At 39.8% G+C, this 26,709-nt stretch overlaps 1 protein-coding gene across 1 annotated transcript; it reads right to left on the bottom strand.

Moving 5' to 3' along the window:
- Window positions 1-118: 118 nt before the first annotated feature.
- Window positions 119-25,491, bottom strand: LOC131974564 (ras GTPase-activating protein 1-like). The gene is made up of 25 exons (XM_059336924.1): window positions 24,947-25,491; window positions 12,051-12,203; window positions 9,927-10,062; window positions 8,869-8,939; window positions 8,120-8,237; window positions 7,793-7,824; window positions 7,114-7,166; window positions 6,765-6,915; window positions 6,559-6,637; window positions 6,117-6,240; window positions 5,805-5,961; window positions 5,551-5,638; window positions 5,225-5,305; window positions 4,411-4,568; window positions 4,210-4,286; window positions 3,907-4,079; window positions 3,640-3,799; window positions 3,251-3,393; window positions 2,612-2,727; window positions 2,376-2,462; window positions 2,174-2,241; window positions 1,993-2,081; window positions 1,449-1,526; window positions 1,228-1,362; window positions 119-1,119 (listed from the first exon to the last, which is right to left on the bottom strand). The coding sequence occupies exons 1-25, from the start codon at window positions 25,489-25,491 to the stop codon at window positions 1,036-1,038; spliced, it is 3,156 nt and encodes a 1,051-aa protein (XP_059192907.1). The 3' UTR covers window positions 119-1,035.
- Between the last annotated feature and the right edge of the window lie 1,218 nt (window positions 25,492-26,709).

Below are 26,709 nucleotides of genomic sequence, written 5' to 3'. Positions count from 1 at the left end.
TCTACAGTCTGTCTTACTGTTTCTGCAGATACTAATCTATACATGTGACCAAGCCACATATTAATGTGTGCATACGTTTCTCCACCTTTGTCAGGGGACAATGAATGACTCCATAATCTACTTTACAAAAACCGTTTAATAAGTGCATGCATGTCTGATACAGTCTGTACTATTCAAAAAATTTACTGCTGTAAACACTTTCATTTTACTTGGTTTCTCTGATTATGTGTCTTGTCTGGCATTGAGAAGTTTAAAAAAACTTAACCAAATAATCAAAAAATAGCTGATACAATCGGAGGGAAAAAAAATTCAGCTCATCTCACTTATATACTCATGATTCCAGCAAGAGAATTTATTCTTAATATAAAATAACCATACTTTTCTGAAAGACTTTGTTCCAATCTAGAAAACAAAGAAAGAAAAAAGAACAAATAGACAGAAATGCTAGTTTCAGCACTTTGCGGATATTGTCACAACCTTAAAATAAATCGGTCAATTACAGTATAAAAAGCATTATCGCTCATAATCCAGTTACAAGAAAAGGGGACTGAGAGAACTAGCTTCTTCATGTCAGTTTCCTCGTATTGAACAGGAAGGGGGATACACTTTGGCAACCTGTGCTATCAAAACACATAGTGGGTACAAAGAAACCTCTTGAAATCTTAATATTTGGCCCTCATGACAAAGGGAATGAAATGTACCCAAGTCAGAATTGTGAACACAGTTTATGAGGGAAAAATATGTTTCCTGTGCATACAGCTGTCAGTCATTGATGCATTTTTTTTTTTGTTTTTTTTTAAATGTTTTTAAGTACTGCTTCGGTTGTTGTACTCAGCTGCGGTTGTTGCATAGCTCTCTTGTGGTGAACAGGACAAAATGGCAGGTGGGTGGGGATGGGCGGGACTATTGGAGGAGGACATGATGGAGGGGTTGCCATGGTGATGAGGGTAGAGCATGCTAGGTCTCCTCTGCGCTGCACTCCGGTGGAGGAGACTTGACGGAAGGATGGGAAGATGGGAGGAAAGGAGTGCAGTACTACCTGTTGCTGTTGGACATGGCATACTGAGTCTGCTTCTGCTGGAGGAGCTCTGTGATGGCCAGCAGCTTTTTCAACACATGCTGCAGAGAGGACACATGAATTAGACACATCTTCTGAAACAGAAATGCAATAATTGTCCTGTGCGTGCACCACTGTATGGTGATATATTATCATTCTCAGCCTCTGACCTGCTGGGCTCCCCTCTCGTTGCTCAACGTCCGGAGCTCGTCTGAGTGTGTGGCACAGACCTCGTGCAGCGCAGCCAGATCCCGGGACAGGTCTGTCCTAAAGTGCTCTGTGGTTTCAGGGAGGTCAGGGACGTTCTGAAAACATAGGGGACAATTTTTCTAAGCTTGTGAAGTTTAATCAGAAGGAAAAAAAAGATCAAAAGGCAAAGAATGTCACTCACCCCTAACTCATCCAGAAACATGATCATCCTGTGTTTGTTGTTTTTGATGAACGGGTTCACACCCTCCATATAGGGCTCCTGTTCGAGGATAGAAAAAGCAATTGTAGAATGAGTCAATCAATAATTTACAGCACACATAATAAACACCATTCCACATGTAGGAGTCCTACACCTTTTCAAGTCAAATTCAAGCACTTTTCAAACATTTTCTAGCTTTTCCAGCAAACGACAGCTGAGGAATGCATTTTTCATTTATGGTAAATTTTAATATACAGTACACACGTAAGCTGATAACATCACTTCATCACGATAAATTAGATGTTATTGTGCTATCAACAACCAAAATTATTTAACTAAAACACAGCATGTTTCAAAATGTGTCACCTGTTTACAATCACTTTATTCAAAATCGAATCACTTCTCAAACCTTGTTTTCGAGGATCTCCAGCATCTGTAGGAACCTTGAAATTACTTCTTTGATCTATAGCCAGTGTCAAAATAATAATTCTACTGCATGCTATTGTTTTAAGTACATAATCCACACCTTAGCACCGAATTCGACCAGGTTGGCCAGATTCTGGACAGACTTAGCCACCAGTGTGAGTGTCCTGCCTGCTGCTGAAGACGGAGGGTCTGCAATAAGAGAGGGTAGTACATAGCACACACTTTAACATGTCACATGGCACGCAGGATTTTTTTCTTTGCACTTTTTAATGGATGCTCACCAGCAATGATGTTGAACATTCTGGGGTTGAGGATGGCAGGACAGATCAGTCTTAGAAAGACAAAGCCACTGGGAGAAGATTGGATTTATTAAGTTAGACTAAATAAGAACAAACAGAAAATAACAGTAAACACAGACAAGACGGATTAGAACAAAGACACATTAACAGCCTGTGTGTGTGGATTATTTGTATTTCTCTTTACCTTACAACTCTTGTCCGCATGGTTGTGTTGGTGGGCCATTTCTGCTGCACAGACTTCTGCAGACAGCCATAGATGAACCTCAGTGTCCTGGATGGGTCATCAGAGAGAGATAATTATTTATTATTTGGGTTTATTAGACCTTTGGCTTTGTATTTCTGTCTGAGCCAGTTTGAGTGACTACTACTCCAAAAAACAAGACGACAATGTGCGTGAGTATAAGTGGGTTTGTTTCTTACGGGGGAAGGATTTCAGCAGCCATGAAGATCTTCTCCACCAGCTCAGACAGGATGTTGAGGAGATGAGCCAGATTCAGGTTCACATCTTCATTCTTTTCCAGTTTGGAAGGGTTCAGCTTAAAGCAAAAAGACAGAGAAATAGAGTCAGAGAGGGGTGGGAAGCAAAATACAAATGCTGATTGTTAAATATGAGATTAGACAGTTCATCATATTCTACTGTAAGAGCAACAAGCATCACGTGTTGCATGTAATGTTGATTCATTTCTGATACAGTCACTGGTGCAATGCATTTGTTGTATATACTTTTAACACAAGAGAAGTTGAGAAAAAACTGCACAACGAAGCATTGACTAGAAATTTATCTCAATGGGTGAATGAGCTCTCTAAGAACTGCAGTGTTTAGAAGTATTCTTTGCTCAAGGCTCACACAGCAACCCTGAGACCTCGGCATGGTAATGCTGTGTCTGTTTGTATGATTTTCTTTGCATCTACAGGCAGGCCTGCAGAGCGACTTCACTGATATAATATAAATGCCATGTACTTAACCTTGTAACACAGATAAGCACAGTGGAAAATAGCTTAGCTTAGGGACTTGTGTTGCTGCGTGTAAAAGAGAAAAACCCTTTGTAGATTTTTTACCTCACAGGACTGTTTGCTCTCCATGATCTTGAGAATGGTGTCTTTGAGAGCGTGGTGGACAAACGGAGTGGCTGTGGCCTTCATGTACTGCTCCATCAGTGTGCTGGCCAGTGTGGTCGCTCTGAACAATGTTGTGGCTTCATCTAGTAGCAAGGCACAAACAGAGAGGGTCATGCAAGTGTATGAGCACATGGTTGTTCATATTTCCGAGCTGAAGCTTAAAGCTGAAACTTGTACAACAGTGCAGATTGAGGTGTTGCTATGGAAAAAGGACTGCATTTTTTGGCTCGTTTACATTTTAATTCTATTCAGCATTACTATATAGGGTGTTCCTGAGGTAAAATGTATATGGGAAAAAAGTTTTTTGTTAAGCCTGATTGCTTTCTCACCCTCCATGCTAATCTCTCTGTCATTGAGTGTCCTGAGTAGAGGGGCTTCAGCCTTCTCGTGTCTGAAGATCCGCAGAAGGAGGCTTGCCAATAAGGTGCGGTCCTGACCACAAACATGAGCCAGTGCGTAGATGACGTGGAACTCTTTCTGCAAGATCATCTGCAGAGGACACATAACGAGGATAGCATTGTCATTTCAAGTAAATAACAGAGCAGCGGGCTGTTGATGGACATTGCAATCAAAACCACTTTATCGGGGGATCGGACCTCTTTGAACTCGCTGTACTCCTCTTCGGGCATGATCTTCTCCATGGAGTAGCGGGCACGTACACGTAAAGAGCCAGGCTCGATGCCCTTCAGAGGCACGTGGGAGCTGAGAGGGAACCACTCATCAATCATCTGGCCCTTCTGAAGACGGTTCAGCTGGCAGCGCATGAACACTGAGAGGGAGAGAGATTGAGGCGTGAAAAAGGTGGGAGAGATGTCAGTTGTGAAATGAAACAAAAAGGAGATGAGATGAATGCAGAGACTTACAGAGTTTACAGTTTTAAAACAAACAAATATACTTACAGATGTCACTTTCTTTGCTCTTTTTTGTTTTGTTGCTTAGGCTGATTTCAAATCTGTTGATTTCACTTGACAAGTCACTGAAACAACAGATAAATATATTCTGTAAACATTTAGAAAAGGAGGAAAAGAATTAAGAGGGAGAAAGAGCAGTGGAAGAATCCAAGGAGGGAAAATACACATTCAGATATGTGACAAACTCACTCAAAGATGAACTCCTCTGTAAAGACGGGGTTCTGCCCCTCCCTAGGGTGTGTTTTAGCCACCTGGACGCTGTTCAGGTAGATGTTACAGTAGGGGCTGGTGAAATACTTCACTGGCAGCTTGTGGGCCTCCTCCACATACAGCACCAGGCTGCTCACCTGAGAGTAAACAAGGAATTAGGACACAAAATATACAAACATAACATACTGACATTTGGATGGGTTTTAATAATTGCTCAGCAATTTTAACAATGTTTTATATGAAAAACATGTGTAACACATTGGAAAAAGTTGAAATGAAAAATCTCAATAGGACAGCAAGAGACTGTTTTTCAATCCCCCATGCTTTCTTTTACAGGATTTCCAGCCATTACAACCCACGCCTGATGGTGCGCCATCCCACCTCTGCAGAGAATCTGATATTTCACGTTCACAATATTCTTATAAGCAGCTTACATGCAGCTGAGACACGAGCCAGCACGGAGCCGGTTCAGACAGCAGCATGGATTAAAATGAAAGCATGTCTGCTGTAAAAAAAAAAGTGTCTGATAATGCTTGCAATCTAGATACAAGGTAAAAGTTGCTCACTTGTTTAATAAGCCAACTACAGGTGACATGAACTAAAAATAAACTGTATTATTACCCTAAAAGTAAATCAAAACTTAGGCATGAAGCCTTCTAAACTGGAATGGTGTAACTTTTAATCATCGCTGGTTGTCTGAGTGATGAGTACCCTTTAACTGGCTATTTGGATTTGACCTATTGCTTGAATAATTACACAATACATGAACAGACTGAACTGATTGAATATATACCTGTCTAAGCCTCTTGTTGGAGGTCGGCTGAGTGGTTTTCCTTAAGTTACTGCAGAAGGTTTGAAGGCATTTCATCCAGTCCTGCAAAAACAGAAAACCATCAGAACATTTTGTCATACATACTTCTCCTTATTTGTTTCATGAAAAAAAAAAAAAACCCTGGTTCTTCTTTACAGACAGAGGTCCTTATTACCACTGTACCTATCTATTCATAAAACACTGTATCTGATTAATATATTTTATTTTTCTGGAGCAGTTCTAGTTTCTAGTCAAAACTGATGTGCATGTGGTTGTTCCCTGTTTGATGAGACATCTATCAGTATTACCTGTGCCTGCTCTGGAGCCTCCCCTGCAAAGTAGAATATGTACTGCTCCTCACTAAAGTGCTGGACAACAATCTGGAAACAGTGAGGCCTGAAAAAGGAAAACGGAAGAGAAGATGTTAATGACTTTGTACTGTAAGATACATCATTGTAAAGAAATTGCTTGCATGTGGTGTCTGGGCAACGGATCACTCGGAGCTGAGTACTTCCAGCCAACTTTACTGAGTTATACCAAAAACAATATTTTGACATCTCACCTGCCAAACAGACTGTCATGCACACCGTACACGGAGCACACACTTAGGTCGATCAGCCCTTTGGGTTTGGTGGCTCTCTTCTCGCTTTCAAAGTAAATAAGCTGAGCATCGTTCCCCTCCAGGATGAAGTAAAGGTTCTTCCATCGTTTGCCTTTGCCTGACGGTGAGAGGAACCAAAGAAAAGTTTAATATAATGGTAGATTCTTACTGACCTGACCACCAGACAAGGCTGAGATAATATTATTCATGATATTACAAGAGCCTACTGAGAGTCCTCATCAAAATGCTATACAAGGCAGATGTTACATATACCTTTGTTGAACTGGAGGTAGCCTTTCTTGACAATGTTTTTGTAGAAAGCATCTTTTGTTTTCCGTCTGATAGTGTTATAAATTTCTCTCCCATCCACTGTGTCAGAAAGAACTTGTTCCTGGTGCTACAGTAAATACAGAAACAAATCAAGCAATCAAACAACCATCAAAATAATTAAAGCATATTAAAGTGCTTTATTCAATTAAGTGATATATCTGTTGCCCCAGAGAGTCTTAGATGTTTTAAGAAAACAAAAAGGAACACTTCGAATGCAATATATTTTGATTAATTTAATAGATACATTACAAGGCATTATTGATATGGGTAATGTGGGCATTTAATACTTATTAAATCCCTTAAATTTATAAATGGCATCCCACTGAGTCGAAACCATAACTTCAAACAATAATGCTCAATAGTGTGAGTATACAATTGTACGTACCTGCACTGAAACTGGCTCTTTCAGGTTGTAGCCCTCGACAATCTGCTCTTTCTTGTAATGATCGATAATATCATCAACACTGCCAGTGAGAGAGTAAACAAGATGCAGCACATCATTTACTGCAAGTTGAAATGCACAATACACAATAATTTATCTTGATATTATGTTGTAATGACAGTTGAGGGCAGGCACAGGGCCAGACGTACCTGTTGTAGTACCTCCCCCCCATCATGTACTGATTATTGGGGGTGGGGGAGATCTTAAACCTTTGGATGTTTTCATTGGTGCGAAAAAAGAGGGAGTAATCCCCAGGTGTGTTGTCTGATGGTCGGACCAGAAAACTGCACACCTGGCCAACTATGAAATGAAAGTGGGCAAAAAAATCAGAGCAAGAGAGGAAGAGAAGGTTTAGTGCATGCTCAGCATTATATCAGCATTATATTTTGATGAATGGACTGAGCGATGTGTACAACTTATTTCTGAAAAATAGAATGCACAATATCGTCCCAGGTGATTAATAATGTTCGTCTAATGAAAGGCAAAGAGGGATGGTACCTGTCATCAGCAGGTTGTAGGCCTCTTGCTTGGTGATCTTTCCGTGATACCAGCTGTTCAGGAGATTGAAAGAGATCATAAAATGCAGATGTTAAGAAGAACCTACTGCAACAACACCATCTCTAAAGACAGAAATCTTAAATTGCTGACTGTTGATAAAATTCATCTGAAAAAAAATGACTATCTGATGTTCTATGTATTGTCCAAAGGTTCAAAGAAAGAAACGCTTAGATGACACCAAAATTAAATTTAGAGCATTGAACCTCTCACAGGGGCTAATGGACATCGGTCAAGGTTGTTTTTTAAGGGAGAGTCACTGACTTCAACTCAAACTTAAAAGGATTGCTAAAGCTGAAGCACATGATGGGTAAGAGGACAATTATGTCTCATACAATGTGCTGTTGTTGCTATCCTTAAGGACAAAGCACGCTAGGTTGTCTGACTGGAGGCAAACAAAGAAGATCAACTCACAGGGAGGATATTATCCTGTAATAATGTGTTGTGTAAAGTATAAAGGAAGCCACTTTAACAAAATAAAGTTCACAATTTGGTCGCTTCATCCAAGAGGATCCTATCTAACGAGAAAAGTATGCATGTGAACCTTTACATTCAGCTTTAAATTTGCCAATTGATGAGATTTTGCAGCTAAGAAAAGTTAATTTAGTGCAAAACAACTTACGCTTTTCCCTCATGTGGATCCTCCTCCCGCCCCTGAAAAAATATCAAAAACAGAAGCTGTCAAGACAAACTCTAATGGACCAATGACTGCAATTTCTGTGACATCTATGGACTGTTTACTAATATATAATATCACTACCATGGGTGCTATGCTAATGCCACTTTGGTATGACATATTGTAGTCACCTGACATTAGTTTCTTTTGATTCAAAGAGTTTATAGTGCAGATGCCACTATTAACTTTGTCTTTATTACATATATTGTTAAATTTTTGATACGCATCTTCTTCAAGATTAGATATAGCGTTCACATCTTGTGCTGTACTCACCACCTCCTCTACCAGATCCTCCACAATGAGGCCCTGCTCCTCTGTGCGAACATTGGTCACCCACATCCAGCCATCATCCAGTTCATTGTGAACAATAAACATGTCCCCTTTCAGGAAGCTGAAGATACAAAAAGTCAAAATATGCATTGAGACAATATGTAGAGTACAAATAAGGCAAAACTAAAGAACTGTGAAATACACTGAAAAAGAAAGAAACTTTCAATTTTATTCAAGTGTTCACTGTAATACCAGAAAATAACCAGCAGGTGTCTCCTCTGACTCAGGACATTTGAGGTAAGCGTTGCATGTCTATCTACTCCCTTAAGCCAGTGGCTCCCTAGCAGACTCAGGGTTGAGGTTGACTTCAGACAGATGTTTATCAGATTTAGGAAATCAGGAATAGCTGGGATCATCAGTAAGTGTGCCTACTGCGGCTTAATGACAGGGACAAGACTGTTTTTCATTAACAAGTCAGATGATGTGCTTTCCAGGCTACTGTGAGGCAAAGAGCAGGCCTGTGATATGCCAAAAAAATCAAAGGGAAACTAGGCTGCTCTTTGGGATCATTTCAATTAAATACTATATTTTCAAGCCTTAGGAAATCATCAGGGGCTTCTCTGTGTCTCAAAGATTATGGATCATAATTATCAGAGTACTTCTAAGAAACTGACTGGGTGGATATAAAAATGTTAAATTACAAGTATAACAAAAAGAAAGTGTGGTTTGTACAGTTACACGCAGATACATACCTGATCTCATCAGTATCTGGCACTTTGGTGTATGGAAGTATGGCCCTGACTCTCCTCCTGTCTTCTACAGGCTGCAGAAACATGCACACAGAGAATAAAGCTCACTCTTAGCCTTGACCTTCCAAAACCACATCCATGTTAAATCCCCCAATTATTCCACAAAATCAAGTATTCTACTACAACTCCCTCTGGGAGATATAACACTCCGCTAAAAAAGGTAATTAGCATTAGCCTGAGCTTTGCCTTAAACAGTTCTGAATACTGCCTGAAGGCAAAATAAGTAGGGGAAAAAGGAAGACGTGAAAAAATACTCCCTTGTACATTAAGTAAGGAGCTGAATAAAGGCGTCGGAGTTGACTTCAAGTTAACTCAAAGGGTAATTTTTCCCCCACTCATCTTTCAACAATCCAACATTATATCAAGTTAACATATTTTCACAAGACAACATTTCAGTTGAAAACATTTTGCTTAGCACACCATAATATTTTTGTCAGTTTATGCATGTACTTTGCATATTTAATAATAATAATAATTCCGTTTGGCTAAATCTCTGTGAAAGTTCAACCCTGCTCCATTCGAAACAGCATAACACACTATTTCATGTAGTCAGAATGATCAATTGCTGGAAACAAAAGCTGCCAATCAAATTTTGATCAAAATGTTACTATCAAGCTATAAACACTTCCATTTTAAAAGAAGTAAACTTACATCAATAGCACAATCCAACAGAAAACAAAGACAAAATATCCCTTACATTATGTATAATATTCCATTTCAAACAGAAAGAGAATATTTAAATTACACAAAGTCAGCTCAAATCTGACACCCTTAACCTACTGAAGTGCCTCATATTATTTAAACAAGGTGTATTTCACAATGTTTATTTTGAAAAACAACTACAACGGGTCAAAAAAAGCAAATATCAAGTAATGTCATGTCACACAAGCAATGGAAAGAGTTCATTATTATGTAAAATGGTAGGGGTATGCTGGAATTGACCTTTAAAATGTAGTGTTTTAGAATCTATTTTATACTCCCAGTCATGGAGTCAGTCTCACCTCTGGGGGCGCCACTGGTGATAGCAGTTTCTCTCCTTTTAGCAGGCAAGACACATAGCTGTAGTAACCAATCAGATCTGATAGAGAAGAGAACCGCCGCCCACCAATGTAATAGTCCCCACACATGGCGATTATCCTGTTAGAAAAAAACACAACAATGTTACAAGACATTCTGGCTAATCACTGTTCAGAGAAGGAAATACAAAATGTTTAACTATGATTCATTTGACAGTGAAATTATCTATCTGGGCTCCATAAACATTGCTCTTCTTATATATATTTAAAAAGAATTCCAGACAGTGAGATAAAGATTGGAATACAGATTCTCCTGTTAAATCCAACTATCACGACCATTAAGTTTGTAATTTGTGACTGACTATCACTACAGTAAATGATTACAATGGTATGATAAAAGTACAGCTCTAAACCACATCCCATAGCAGAGCTACTAATCCTAATTCTCTGCTCATTAGCTGAGTGGATCTCCGATTGAAGGTTTATTAGAAACACACTTGTGTGATTACTCATTTTCTGTGTGCACAATCTAAGGACATCAACCTCTTTACGTGTAGGTGTCATGCAATTAACCTTATGTTCATAATACCCTCATGAAGGACTCCTTCCTTCCAGCATCAATGACATCATGGGTCCACACTAAACCAATGTCAGTGAATGAGATGATGTCATTGTTACTTAATTAGAGGAGTGCGTTTTCTGGTGAAAATGTCTGCAATTTCTCAGAGTACAAAGCGTTTTGCTTTGCAGGGAGCAGGACTAGCAGGTCAAACATTAACAGTAGCATTTTATAAAATGACTGCATTTCAGAGAAACATAAGCTTATGCAATTTGGGCAGTATGATTTAGAAAAGAGGGGTTTCAATGATCAAATTCAGCACAGTGGCCTGGACAGACACGTGCTGATAGATGGACTTCCATCACATTATGTCTTTAAGCACTCAGTTAGTATTAAATACACAAAAGGGAAGGCTGAAACATGGGTGCTACCTGTAAATGCAAAATGTTATTTTCAGTAGCCTGCTTATTGATCTTCAATGAACACTTTCTATTTTATCACATCCCATCTTCAAGTAAGCAGCTCTAAAAATAAAATAAAAAATAAAAAAAGAGGATGTTACAATGTTTTCCCTTGATCAGAAAAAGCATATTGTCTATTTTTGTGTGTGAGCTGTAAATGTATCCTCATACTTATTATAACACATCCACTGAAAGAGAGGACCCATTGTTATGCCTAAACTGTTTTCTTTTATTGACTATAAGGTTGTTTAATACCCCAAGGTATTGTTGCTACGAGCCTGCTGTCTTCATTCTTCTACTTCAGGTCCACCCACACACATTCATGGTCCACCCACACACAAAAATCTTCTGCGTCACACAAACATGCACATACAGAAAGTCGAGAAAGAGTTGTAGCAGACACCTAAATGTGCAAGTTGATATGCAATATGAAAACAGTGTTCTTCATCTTGAACTTTATGTTTGACTGACTGTGACACAAATGGTCTATGGCTCAGACGTAGAGCCGGAAATCACTTTTCAGACCTAAACCTCCTCACTTCAGTGTTGGCTCATCTCTGAGGTTGATCTTTCACTGCAGTGTCTGTGGCTCTCTGCCCTTTCAGTTAGCAGGTAATGAATAACTTTTGTAGTTCCCCTATCCTTATCTCCTTCTTGAGGGTGGATGCCAAATTATTGTAAGATGCCATATTACGTTCTATTTCAACTTCTAAATGGGCTCTATAGAGAATAAAAGTGCAATAGTTCACGTACGACCAAGCTATTCTTACTATTTCACACACAAAGCTCTCCCAGTTTTAGGACATTAGCAATACAATGTTAGAAAGGTTAGCTTTCTCTGTGTAGCTTCTGTAATTCATATGGTTAACACGAATGACCCTTCAATCATGTAAATTCTAGGTTTGGGACTGTTTGGTTTCCCAGTAAATTATAGCAGCAACAGACAAAAAAATAGTGCATTGTACAAACACATTTTCTGCATTGTGCAGGTAAAGTAAGGTTAAATCTCTGAAAATAGCTACTTCAAACATGCTTAATAATTTGCAAATGGGCCACCTGAATGTTTCAAACAAATCGCATCTCTCATACCTGAAATGGTTGACCACGTTGGTCACACTGAGGAAAGACAGGACAAAGGAACCGGGCCGGCGGTCACTCTCCCTGATGAGGTAGCTGCCAGGGTTCCGGGCCTGGCGCAGCCGCTCCTCAGCAATGGTTCGGTCTAGCTTGCCATGGTACCACCTGAGACAGACAGACAAGGAAGAAATAGTTAGGAAGGATGCACATGGTGCAATAAGCCAAACTATACTGTAATGCAACTGAAACTGTGTTACTAAATGTAGAAGCCCAGAAAGCAAGGAAGTACACATTTGTGTTTAGCAATAAATGCACCATATATCCAACTGTTGATTGATTGGATTTAGGTAGTGCTCAGCAAAACGGCTGGAAATGTCAACACGATAGAGAAAATCCACATCATGTGATAATAATATTTATTACAATACACTATATGTATTTTAAGCATTGTGGAATAAATCCAACGACATTCAGGTGTAAAAATAATGAAAGGAGGATGTGAATTATTGTTTTGAGAGGTCAACAGACTCTGTAAACATGCAAGTAAGGCGTGTTAATCAATCAGAAGACTTGAGCCTAATACATAATACTTTCAAGAGAATGTGACAACACTTATAGGACATTAAATGTAGGTTGCAAAGGGCTTGCAAATTATTGCATTCTGTGTTTTGGGGTTATAGAAAAACACAATTGATTTAAGTTCAGTTCAGTTTTAGGAAACAACAACAAAAAAATATTTCATCTTTCACAAATCATTAAATTATAGAGCCACAAAACTTGAACCATAATTGAGATCAAAAAAGGACCTCCATGTGTTCTACGTTATACATGTCCACTTTAACCTTGAGAGCACAGCGCAGGTCATGTATTCTTAAAAAGCTAAAGCTTTTATTTTTTAGTTTTCCGCACACCATTAAAGTCTCGCTGCTTTCTGAATTAAACAGAAGCCTCAGGAACAACACTGGTTAAAATTTCAGCAGGTGAGGCTGAACTTGACTGGGCCTTGCCAGCTGGGGTAAAAAATTAACACGCTTTTCCAAATTTAGGCCACTGGTGCCTCTCGGAGCGGAAGGCAGTGACTGGAAAAAACATCCAGCGGTGAGAAGATGAATGAGGTGCTGCAGTAGCTCTTTTCACTTGAGACCGAAAGGCCTCCCATCTGGATTAGGTGAGTAAAGGTCTGTACTTGTAAAGAAATGTGGTGATGTCTGCTATCATGGAGTGAGCAGGAGAAGGCTTGCCAAAGAGGAGGAGGGGAAAGTTAAGTGTCCATGAGGGGGCTTTGGGGCGGATTTGGGTGATAAGAGCATTGAAGGGGGAGATTGAGAGCAGTTGGGGAGTTGGACCAAGCACTCTTTAAAGAGCTGGGGAAGCTGGGGGAAAGAACACAGGAGGGGAAGGGAGGTGAAGAGAGAAAGGTAAATGAATGCAAAAAGAACGGCAAAAAGCAGAACTGGGCATTCTACACTACACGTCAAACTAATCTTGTCATGCCATAATAATAGGAACCTAATTTAAGTAGTTTATGCTCCCACCAATATGTGCATATGACTCATTATAACCTGTATACTATGACACTAAACGCCAAATAAGAGACATTGGGGATAGAAACTCCTACTGCCACTTATGCTACACCAGTCCAAGAAAGACCTCTCAAACCAAATTACAGGGACCACAACATCTACAAAAACATTATTCAGCCCAAACTAGCCACAATACAAAAAGAAAACATTAAAAACAACTAAACAGGAGGAGAAGCAAGTGTCTGGCAATGGCAAGGCACAAGACTGCATGATGGAGAGGACGATGATGGTTTGTAATCAGAGCCTTTCCTTTTTGTCTGCTCTGTTTACCAACTCTAAAACCAACTTCTGATTTACTAGCACCCATTCGGGACATTTTTAGATAACTGTATGTTATATTTAAAAAGGTATACCCAAGGCCTTACACTACCATTAAATATCCAGAAGAAAAACCCCTTATGAAATCAAATGTTAAACCCTGTGCCAGACATCAATCTAAATAGCTATCCATATACACACATGTACACAAGGACCCCATTTCTGTGGAGGGGCAACAACCAGCACATGTAATGCTAATATCTAAAGGCAGAATGAACATTCATTTCATATTTTATTCTTGAAATGCATTAGCAAATGTCACATTATTAGATATGATGCAAACAAGTGCAACCTAAAATACAGTAATCTTCTAAAGTGCTTTCCAAACATTTTATTATTATTATTGTTATTGTTTGCTCTGCACCATCCAGACAACAAAATAATTTCCTTCCTGGAGAGGCAGATTCTTCATTCGCTGAGCAGTTGTCATCATATGTCACTGTGATTGGCACAGCTGTTTCAGGGTAATGAGAGCAGTGATGTGACTGGCTGAGTATTTATTAATCATCACACCCTCATATCTATATTCACCTCCACCAAGCTGCTTTGCACTTTGCACTACATGAACAAAAATAGCATTGGTATCATTGGTGCTTTCATAGTGATCTCCAGAGGCCTGTGATAGGATATATGAAATTAACAGAGCAGACAAAATGTAAAAGTTTTTATGGGAAAACAGGCACCCATTCACAGCTGTCAGCACAAATGTGTTTGAACATTGTTTATGCGTCACTTTGGTGTAACACTAGTTAGACATGTTGCCATGGCTGTCTGTAAATTTTAAATATATACAGTTTATATATTTTGTTGCTTTTTAAAAAAAACTCAAATGAAAAATAATCCATTCAGCCAGCTGTGCTTATCCACATTAGGCAGCCCAATGAAACTATCAACAATGCTGGGTCCTAGGATAACTTCAGTAAAGTGTGGCTTAGTCTACCGTTCTGAATGTAATATACTTGAAACATCTTTGGCTAAGGTCATCCACTTTTATAGAGGGAGGCTAATGCAGCAAAATGTTAATTCAAACTGATAAACTCCTTGAAGTTGTGCATTGTGCTGCCAACAGCCTACTGCTGTTGCTGTGGTACACAGGTCCAAGAACTGCATCAGCTAGCCTATTTTGGGCAGTCTGAAGTTGCAGGCGAATATATATATAAAAATAATGACATGCTGTATGTCATTTATTATAAAACAAAAAGAGCTATCTACCCAAAGATAGTCTAACCAAGTAACAAATGTAACATCTGTGTGTTAAATTTAGCACAGGAAGTTTTCCAGTGCAGGACTGGAAGGAACCCAACAGATTAGAAGGCAGAGGTGCGACATATTTTAGACCACTGTTTTTGCAAAAAACAGGTGCATTTCCATTTATGGATTCTGACTCTGTAAGCTGTTATTATTTGTCTTCTCACTTACCAAATGTATAATTTAAAAAACAGTTGAACGTTAATCATACAGACCAGCAAAAAAGTGTTAAGAAATTAAAAAATCACTCAGAAAGTTATATAAATGCTTTGCTTACTTGCTGTTTCTTTACTTTAACTTTCTAATTTGTAAATGCTTGGTTCATAAATGTTTCACAGATCTGAAATTTTCAAATATGGAATACTGTTCTACCCCAAATGGCTGAGAGGTAATTAATTAACTAGGTATGGTGATTGAATGGAAGTTGCTGACCTCTGTACAGTATAGTGTTTAATGATACAGGAATGATTGCAGCAGGAGACTTCATTTGGACTGTTTTTTTTCCCAGCATTGAAATTCCATGCAACTTATTACAAGTGATGGAAAAATATTTGTTTGCATTATGCATTTCAGCAAGGACTCAACACAAAACACTGCTTTGTTTTAGTGCAGGGGAGCTTCACGGTTGGTGTTTTGTGGAGCTCAGCAACAGCTGAGTTTCAAATTAAATTATAAATGGCAGAGACAATATATTTGTTTGTCACCTACCATATTTTGCTGGTCTAGTTCTGGCTTTGTGCAGACATGAAACAATAAACAGCTTGTGCTGGCATTCTTTAATTACTGAATCTCACTCCTACTCTATGCCTGAAATATACCCGAAGTGAAACACTAATCTTAGTTAGTCATTCACTGGGAGCAGGTGCATAAAGTGCGTAAGCCAGTCTTGTTTCTCAGGTGTATTTCAAACCAGTATTGATTCAGCACAAAACTTTTCACTGATTTACATGCTGGGCAAGTACTTTGCTGTATTTTTTTTTTTAGTTGTTGTTCATTGCACCAACAAATGCATTTTATTTCTATGGTATGCCTCTATAACTTCACTGTGATACACAATGTTTTCTGTGTTGCCAGAGCAACCGCAGCCATGTGGATTTGTTGTTGTACAGTGCCTTAAGGTCATTTGCATTATTTACACAGACCGGTTGATTTAATTTAGCGTACACCTAACACAGACACTGCTTATGCCCTTGTGTTTACACCTTTGGGAGAGCCAGAATAAAATGTGTTTTTTTATTTTTTGTGAAACTTTAGATGTTCTGCAAAAAATTGTTTAATGTAGTTTTTAATTACAATGTGCATGACGGCATTGGATGTGAGAAAACTAGGCAGGAAGGGTGTTATAATAAACAGGCTAAGAGCATAAGCCATGACAGAGCTGATAGGACAGAGTGCGACTATCAGCTCGAGGAATGCTCCGTCATGTCAGTACATGAACAGTGAGCAGCACAATGACGTTCACATTCAACTCTCTGTATCCAATTTCTGCACAATCAACTACAACACGCTGATACAAATTGATAAACATTAAGGATACACAGATCGTTATGCTTGGTGTCGTGGCAACTCACATTAAAAGGAAATTATAACTGCCGGTTAATGACACAGCCCAAAAATAGTTTTTTTAAACTGCTGAGGTGAATCACCAACACTGCAATGCTCACATCCTGAACCTCACTTTCACACAAGACACCCATTTAGTCACTTCATTATGAGACAAGCGCCAGAGGAAATCCTTTCAGCTGTTCCTGTGAGCATACGATTTACTAGGTTAAGTTGTATGCCCAGTTCAGCTAATTGTGTCATGCTGTCAAGAACAATATTGCTGCGTGCTGCTGAAATTGAACATGCCCAAGCCTAGTGAGCTAGGGCAAGATGCCAAAATATTGGGCTTAGGCTCCAGCAAGCATGGCAGGATGATTTATTGTGTATACAATCCTTCCGGCTATATTTTAAGGCTGAATGCCTTAAAAAATATTGCATCACAACAGCTCTGACAAGACAAGAGTGACATATTGTTTGTAGATTATGCCTGTAGTGTTGAGCCACATAAACCCAATAAATAACTTTTGATTTGAAAAGAACAGCCTGTAGCACCATAAAGCCACAAAAAGCACAGTGTATGCTAGTTTTGGTCTTCCAACTAGAATGCAAGATGTTTAAGTTACAGAACCAATCTACAATTGTCTCAGAGATACAGCACAAAGATGACCAAAACAAATATTTTATATCACAAGACTTAGTTATAGAGGCGCATGATTCTGATAAACTAATACAGTAAAATACTTTCCTTTGATGAATACTTATGTCTTTTCAACCATTTGTTAATGATGTTGTTGAATTTAAGAAATCAAACCTAAAATAAGCCTAATTTGGGCTGTAACTGCAAAAAAAATGTGAGGGCATAAAATGCATGAATGTGATTGATGTTTTAATTAAATAGACAGCAGCTGTTGCATACAGACAGTATATATGTAACAATATGAATAAACTCTTGGTGAAATAGCATACACTGCTCGCATTGTTTGGGTCATTAATGTGCACCCTACTCATGATTAGTTTTAGACAGCAATGAAAGAAAGCAAAAGCCACATGCATGTTTTACACTCTTTATAGGAGGAACTACATAAATTAAAAAAGGTAAATGACAATAACTTCAATAGTCTGATATGACTTTTTTTTAAATTAATTCTCTGGGCAAAATGTTTAACCCCAAGGTGACATCAATGCTGAAATTTGTAAAGATATTTAAGCAATTACAAGCTACGATTTGAAAAGGACCCGGTCTGGAAATGTGCTCAAAATGAGGACACCGCATACTCCAACTGACCAAAATCATTCACGTCCAACTATATTTGAAAAGTAATGATACCTAGAGCATGTTGGGTAGGACTTAACCATTTAATGAGAAATGGTTAATGGATTACTGGAACAGTTGCTCATTCTGCATGTTTTTAAACTACTGTAGATATCAACATTACGTTCTAAGTTCTACTATTTATGTTCATCCACCTTATGTTCAGCTTAATTGTTACCACATACTAGAAAAATCTGACTGTTTTTTTTCTCTCTTTGCCGGAGCCAAGTCTCCAAGGGCAGTAAGACTAACAGGACAGACGCAGATTGCTGTGACATGAGTGACTTAGACCTCATCTCTCGGTCCGTCTCTCTCTCATTAAGCTCTTTTGTGATCTCTTTCGCTCCAGCTCATGTCTTGCTTCTTCATCTTTTTCTGTCGTGATGGATGCAGCTGTACTCAAACATCTCCACAGACCCACTGTCAGCCCACATCAGTATCAAAATGAATGAAACATTGCGTTACTGTACATTAGCAATGCAGCTCAGTGGACTTTCTATAGGGGGTAGTGAATACATTATGCTTTCTACACACAAATTTAATACCCAGTAAATGCAGCACTTACATTTTTTAATAGAGCCTATATGTCCCATTTGGGTGTCCCAAACTCACACATTATAATGTAGTTACACATGTAATATGACCTCTCCTGACTTCCATGTGAGACAAAGTTGGCATATTATACTACTTTAAGTGTAAAACATTAAGGACACGAAAATATTCCTAGTAGATTTCTTATATTACAAATGAAAAGCCAGATTATAACATTTGGCTGAAAGCTTACTCATAGAAAAAAGTCCCCTACATAATATTAAATGAATAAAATGCCCACAAACATACTCCCTGATTTTCCTTTTTAACAACAAATATTTCTCACAACAACAATGAAACTGCTAAGCAGGAGCTGCCCGTTGTTGCTAAGGAGGTCTGGAGTTGCGGGGTGATTTGATGCCCCACTTACGCTGAGTTTGCCCTCTGCTGCATCTCCCTCCTGTGTCCCGTGGTCTCACAGGGTGCACCCACTCCACTGATACTGCTCCTGGCCAGGCAAAAACTGTGAGCGCCGACGTGCAAAGCAGAGCATAGGTAGCTCTAAATCCGTGCATGGCATGATGATGTGACCCTGCTGCCGCCCTGATACAGTCATCTCCTGTCACTGATATCAATGAGCAACATCCATGGAGGTAAAATATACAGGAGGCCACAGAGATGCCGACTGACACCCCGCATGCATTTATTGTGCTTAATAATTTGAGGAAAATCGGAGGACCATGTCTGGTCCCGTTATCCTTGCTGTTCTAAAGAAGTTGATCTTTCAGAAACCAAGGCAAACTAGTCCTGTCGTCTTTGCTCCCACTTCATCCTGCTCTGACTTTCTCTTTCTCTTACCCTCCCCTTTTTCTCTCATAAAGCCACGCATCATGAGCATGCTGCCTATTGGTTTTTTGAAGCCATGGGACAGCAGGGGTAGGGAGTGGCATCTCAGTGTATGAATACACATTTATGTGCTGCCCATAAACAGTCAAATACACAGATGTGTATTAGTGGAAACAAATCACACAACCTTGTGACTTTCACTGGCCTTAGAGAGCACTTTATATACGCCTGGCTGCAACCATGCTTAAAGATTAAACACATGATGACACAAACCTCACTCCTGAAAATGTCAAACTAGTTTGAACCCCACACCAAGCATTCTTTCAGTGAATGAACAAACACCAAGACTTTTAATGTAAACACAGTATGAGTTTATGAACCAACAAACCAGCCAAACAACAATTATGTAAATTGTGATCCCTTAACCATTTACTCATATTTGTGCGCTCAAGTTTCCACAATGGAAAAAAGGTGGAGAGCCGAGAATGCCTGACAGCAGCAGTTAATCGGTTTTCTTTTGCTTTGCTTCATCCCGAATGTTAACAAACCATCATCATTTTTAATACCTCGCCAGACACAGGGACCGAAGCTGACATCTCGGCTTTCCTGCTGTGAATCAGCCTCCCTGAAATAACATCATTACATCAGTGATAATATGCTTCACTGTCATCTACCCATACAATAATCCTCCTGTGATTTTGATTTCTACATGCAGGGGCGTCCATTTAAGAACATTCTCTTCCTACAGAATTTAAGCCAGCGTTGCTTGTCAAACTGAAATGCTGAAGTCACTCGATTCAAGATAGACAGTCCATCGCAATAAAATGGAAATGAGCAACACTAGCTTTTCAATTGGTAGAGCGGCTGCCAACTGATCGAAAGGTCGGTGGTTTGATCCCTGACCATGGCAGCCTCCATGTCAAAGTATCCCTGGGCAAGATACTGAACCTCAAATTGCTCCCGATGCATCAGTGTATGAATGAATGGTGGTGGCAGGTGGCACCATATAGGGTAGCCTTGGCCACCAGTATGAATGTGTGTTTGAATGGGTGAATGAGTGCTGTCTGTAGTGTAGTCAAAAGTGCAGTCCGTTTACCATGTACCTATGCAATGACAACAGTGTTTTAGAAATACCTTTGTTATACCTGTTGTGTAGGAAGTCATGTCGTTTGTACTATGGTTACGTTACGTTTGTACTATGATTAACTTGGCACTGTAACATTTTTATGCAAAGCAGCCGACTTATTATTCAGCATACCTAACTAATGTGAAAAGTTATTCAAATCATTAATCCTGGGTATTGTCAAACACAACTGAAATGCTTCTGAGGATCCTGTTAGGGCTACAATGAGAGGCTCAGAAGTCTTGAAAACAGGATGTAGGAGAGAAAAAGCAGGGCAGTGTGGGTATTAGAAGGGCATGACAGGACATTGCGTAACACATTGAAAATGCATGGAAACCATAGGCTTAGCCTTATCAATGCACAGCAAAGAGCTAACACTAATAAAAGTGGGACTGGTATTTCAATCAATGGGTCTAGTAAACCCTAAGCATATGCACCTTTCGCTATAAGGGTTGTTAAAAATGAGGGGGCAGTTAAGATGCAAATGTAACACTCCAGCTACGAGTATTGCAGTATATATTTTTTTAAATATATGGTAGGAAATTACAGGCTTAATAACAATTGCTGTGGTCACCAGTCATCAAACCTGTGTAATGACTGATCAAAGCCCATTAATAAGAGCATGCTTTGTTATGAATGTTCTGTAACATTTTCAACAATTTCCATGAGGGAATAACCTTTTGTGAAATTATCCTTCTATCATTTCAGAATTCCACTGCCTTTGCTCCCTGCACAAAGGGCTATTAGGTACTGTGCGTACTCCACACTGTAGTTACAGAGATGTTTCCACAGCCAACTACTAAACTCATTCACACAGCCAAAGATTTGGATTTGATCCTCAAATCCAACCTTTCTTTCCCCTTTTTCTCCATCCTCCTTCCACCACCTCCTTGGGGAAGCCCTTTATGATTTAAAATCCTCACTAATCTTCGTGGAAACTCAAAATCAGGCACTCATTTCCCAACATGCTGTTTGTTTAAGCTCATGCACTAGGCCGGAGGTTTCTAATTGCAGCAAGAACATGCACTGTTAGGGCCACCTGACAACTTCACTCTTGCCTCTTCGTTAAGCTATCATCAGTGCGAAATTCTTATCGTGCTGCTGCAGCCATTGTTCCTGAATGACACGCTGTTGTACAGAAGTGTGAATGAATGTGACTGCTGTTTGTCTTTCTCTCACTCTCACAAACATTTTCACTCTACTGCACTCTGTAAATGTGCCAAATTTAGCTTTCACAGTCACTGTGCAACACACAGTGGGACCTCTTCCAACGGTGTGGAAGTTTTCCACCATCACTCTTCCAACATGCAGTTCGCAAGCTGCAAACATAACTCAAAGGGATACAAGATCCGTCTTGGAGCACGATTACAGAAGGCATACACACCTCGGTACACAGCTGAAGGGACTGGATGAAATTCAGAATCCTTCAGGGTAGTCCGCTGTAAGCATAACATCCTTTTCTGTCGGTGGTAGATTTGCCATTGCCATATGCTATTACAGGCACAATGAAAAAAATAAAAGTAGACCAAGACAAAAGAAATGTATGCTTGCCTTGTATGACACATTGCACGGGTGTTCTTATACACAATTTGATGCAAGATAAGTTGATGTTATGCCATAAAATGTAGCCATGATTTTCAGTTCATTGCCTCTAGGCCAAAACTTGAGCTATGTCCATGACCGTGACAAATTTGCTGGAAAACCGGTATATTAGATCAGGCATCATCTATAGGACAGCTGCACTGGATGAGACAGTAACCTCGCAGAGGTTCTACATATCAGCCCCGGTATATCACAGTGGATCACTGGTACATCTGAAGGAGGGACAAAACCTTGCTTTAACTGGGTCATTATTAAAAAGCGATGGCAGCACGTTGAAACTCCACTGTTCTCAAAAAGCATCCACCACCAGACAAGAGGGTCGTATGCCTAGCTCTTAGGCGAACCTGTATCTGGCCTTGACCTTATTGCTAATTTCAAATAAATATACTGTACATACCTTTCGGTATTTGACCTCATTGTTTTTTTGACCAGACAGATGCTGGGTCCAATTATCTGATAATAGTAAACTTGGCAATTATTGCACTGAAGCCTTGAAAGAAAGAAAGAAAGAAAGAATATAATAGTACATCATAAAAGCTGATTTATTTTTTGTCACTATCCGTCTACAGAGCTACATCCTTGTAGGCCTTAGTTTGATGAACACCATCACACACCTCACAACACCTATTGAGAAATTGCAGGCTAATAATAACCAGAAACTTTAAAGAAATGCGGTCCAGCTTTCCGGTGCCTTCATCACCACTACAAGCTATTCACCAAAACCACAAACCCAACATAGAGGAAAAGCTTGTGTTGTGTATGTGCCTTGCACAACTCAGTGGCGTAAGGCCTCTCAAAGTAGGCAAGAGTGAAAGAGTGAGTAGATTCATTTTTACTCTCACCAGCGTGTAAAGTTATGTGTGTTAGTGAATGTGGCAGATAAACATTTGACTACAAGACTCTCATTGTGAAACAGGCAAGACCAAAGAAAATCAATGCCATTCATGCACAAGTGACAACTGTTCCACTGCTTCCACTGGCAACCCTGCAAGTTGATAAACTGGAATCCAAGTGCAAACACATGAAGAAGTCTGTATTCCCTTGGCAAAACTACTACTTCCACAGTAGTACTATATGTTAGAACTTGGATTCAACTGCAGTTAATTTCATCTAGGGTTGTTCATTACCAGTACAGGCGAGACTGGTGAAATACTGGCCTTACCCTTCCTCTTTATTCTGACAGGGAGATATAGAGTGGCTCCTAAAATAAGAGCTGAATCCACACTCCAGGCCCAGTCACTTCCATATCTTACAGTATGAGGGCCAGAAATGACAAAGCTCAGCAGTTCTCTAATGAGACTGTAACAAATGGGAGGGCCGTATTTAGGTTATTACAACACCAGCACACACGCGTTTGGGCATGTGCTTAAGCGCATGCCCGATAAATTCATAAAACTACCTATAATTAGAGCTGCAATTCTAACACACAATGCACAACATGCATTTTCGATGCTGCAATCAAAAAGGTTAACATAAACTCTGTTTTATGTTTGTTTCACTTCAGTCACAAACAAAATGTCCATACAAGTCAGAGGACTGTACATTCTTTTCTCCAAACCCATCTTTTTTCACTTGTAGCATGATAAAATACAATACTGTATTGAAAATAATTATGTTACTAACAGGTGTTTTATGGGGCTGCAGTGCAAACAACTTCTCTATCAATATAAAGTGGTTATTGCTGATCAATTAGTCAAAATTAAGTATTTGATTAATTATGCAGTGTTAACGCTGCCCAGGCAGGACTTGAATACTAAGTCTACCTTCATAGGTGTTCACAGCACCTTGACTCAAGCTAAACTTCACACAGTTGTGAGCAGATCAGAGTATAAGATACAGGCATGACACAACTGGTTTTTGATCCAACATGAAAGGCCCATAAAGATGTTGCTTACCTAGTAGATAACATGCACTGATCTCACTCAGGCTGAAGTGCTTCTCACCTGTGTGTGCAAAGAGTTGGGCGCACCTCAACTCTTTGCATGCTAGCCTTTTACCGATAGAAGACTGAGTTCAGCTTTGTGTCTTGAATCTTTAGTTTTGTTTGTTTAGTTGTTGTTTTTTCAGACATTAGTGGAATAATGACAAGAGGAGCAGGAGAAGCAATTAATTTTTATGCCTTTATTTTCCTGTATGCATTGTTGACGCCCAAGTTAAAGTACTTGTGTTCTATGTTTTAATTACTTGGGCTATGTTCTTGGAAATAGCTTGTTGATTGATTAATTACAGCTTTCATAATATATAATAATGTGGTAGATAGTCAACACATAATGTTCAAAATTGGCATGCTTACTCTCAGTGCATCACTTCTCATTTTAAGGTAAATGTTGATTGTAAAAAATATGCACACAGAGATCAATACTGTGCTGTTGACTTAACTTCGATTTTCAAATAATGACTCAGTGTGTCATCAAATTGCACATTCTGCTACCAATTCAAGTCGAGCTGAGTAATTTTGATTCTTCCAAAAAGGAAAACATAGAAGGTTACCAGTCTTAAACTCAGATATATTCATGGCCACAACTGTTTGGTTATTGGTTATTAAAAAAAATCGACTTAATTTATAACCAATATTTGCATTCGACAGTCATTGTGGAAGGTAAAAACAGATCATAACTGATGATGGCTATGAGAAGCACGAGTCACTATTGAACCTGCAGTAGTCAACAAAGTCATATTCAGACCACAAGTGTGTCACAGCAGGAAGGAAGTGAACCCAACAAAAAGTACAGGATGCTTGAAAATGTTGATTTGTAGGTGTCAATGAACAAGACCTAGTTTTCACTGATAGCATACTCACTGGTTAGTGGGAGGTGCAGAGAGGGGGAACACCACCTCTTCTTCCTCATATTCCGGTCCATCCTGCATGTCGCTTTCATCCATGGTGCCACCGGGCACCCCGCAGCCTGGAGGAGGAGGAGGAGGTGGTGGCAGTGGGGGGAAATCAGTGGGCCCATCCAGGCCTGATGATGTGGGTGAAATGCGACTAGCTGGACCCTCCGAAGTGGGAGAGTAGCAAATGCCGCCCACGGTCCCTGAGCTTGTTCCTTGGAAAACTGAATGTCCACCTCCTACTCCGCCACTCCCTGTTGCGGAAAGCGCTGGTCCGGTCATATCCCCACTAGACATGGAATAGGTCATACTCATGTCGGGAAGTGAGTCCGGAAATGTGTTTGAATGTTGGCGGAGGGCTGGTGCTGGTCCTTGTCCCAAATCAGTGACTCGCACTCTGCTCGGCTTGGGATAGTAGGGGAAAGGGGCCGTCTCCGGGCCTCCTACGCCTGCCACCCCTGTCCCTGTCGTGACCGAGCCCGTATCCTCACTGCTGACCTCCGTAGCCATCATATTAGGAAAATATGTAGAGGGGAAAAGTCCAGAAGGGAACCTGCCCTTCCCCTCTGTTCTTACAATACTCCGTCAGTGTTTGGGCTCTGGGGAAACAACACCAAAAGTTTCTCAAAAACGCGTTTAGCTAGCCAGCTAACGTTAGCCAACAAGCTAACTTAGCTCACTTGGCCGCACTAGCGGGCGTTAGCTTTACCTCGCATTCGCTCGCTGCAAAATTGCCAAGCTAACGCTAGCGGGATGGCTAGCAGCTTCGAGACACTTGATGAGTTCTTGCTCGCTATGTCTTCATTGTTTCCTGAGTTTAAAGTTCATGCAGGAACGTTATCTTGAAACCAACATTCAAAACGTTTCAAATAGAATATAAATTCACCAGTATTTCCTGTTGATTTTGCTCGGACTTCACCCTCGGCACCGGGCAGACCACTTGTCGGGGAGTGTTGTTTTATTGTCACTGTTGTGTGTAACCCCCGTCTTTTTTCCAGTGTTGTTGTTTTCTTTGCTTCTGAGTTTCCAGCCGTCTCGAGGAGAGTCCACAAACGACCCAGTCTTGTCGCCTAGATCCCCGGAACGGTATGTTGTTCTGTGCGAACTACCATGTTGTAAACCAAAGTAAATTATTCGTGCGTATTCAAGCTAAGTTCGCCTTTATTTCTGGGTTTCAGGGCTGGTGGCTTGCCCGCTGCTGCGCTGCTCTTTCTCCCCTCCCTCTCCCACTGACTCCTCTCCAGTCACCGAGCAGACACAGCCAAGTGAACACAGAGCGGCTCCGCTTCAATCCATGACATCTTCAATCAGTGCTCTGAGAAATGGGACTTGTATCATAATTGATTTTAAGAAATATCGTCCCCCTGTTAAAAAATTCGCCTAACTCATTTTTTCAAGTTTTGCAGGAAACACAAAAAACTTCAAAAAAAAGTGTAACATATAACATTTATTGATCATTTCACTCAAAAAGGATGTAACAAAGGATGGCTATTGGCATAGTAATAACACTGTGTGTAAAGTATGTAACTTAACAGAAATAAATGACTTAGGCAATTTTTTGAACATGCCTTTGTGACTTAAGCAAGATATGGTAACACTTTATTTTGAAGGTGTCTACATAAGATTCACACAAGCCTGTCAGAAACATGACATGACAAGTATCATGAGCATTAATGTTACTTCAAAGTGTCATTAATGTTCATGACACATCCCATGTCATGTTTATGACAC

This window comes from Centropristis striata, chromosome 7, assembly GCF_030273125.1.
Source record: "Centropristis striata isolate RG_2023a ecotype Rhode Island chromosome 7, C.striata_1.0, whole genome shotgun sequence".
Taxonomy (NCBI): domain Eukaryota; kingdom Metazoa; phylum Chordata; class Actinopteri; order Perciformes; family Serranidae; genus Centropristis; species Centropristis striata.
This window is presented reverse-complemented; position numbering and strand designations above follow the sequence as displayed.

Coding starts and splice junctions, on each gene's coding strand:
- LOC131974564 (XM_059336924.1), bottom strand. CDS start 25,491: ATGATGGCTACGGAGGTCAGCAGTGAGGATACGGGCTCGGTCACGACA. Junction 6,241..6,558: donor AAGAGCCAGTTTCAGTGCAG/GTACGTACAATT, acceptor TATTTACTGTAG/CACCAGGAACAAGTTCTTTC. Junction 1,120..1,227: donor ACGAGAGGGGAGCCCAGCAG/GTCAGAGGCTGA, acceptor TCCTCTCTGCAG/CATGTGTTGAAAAAGCTGCT.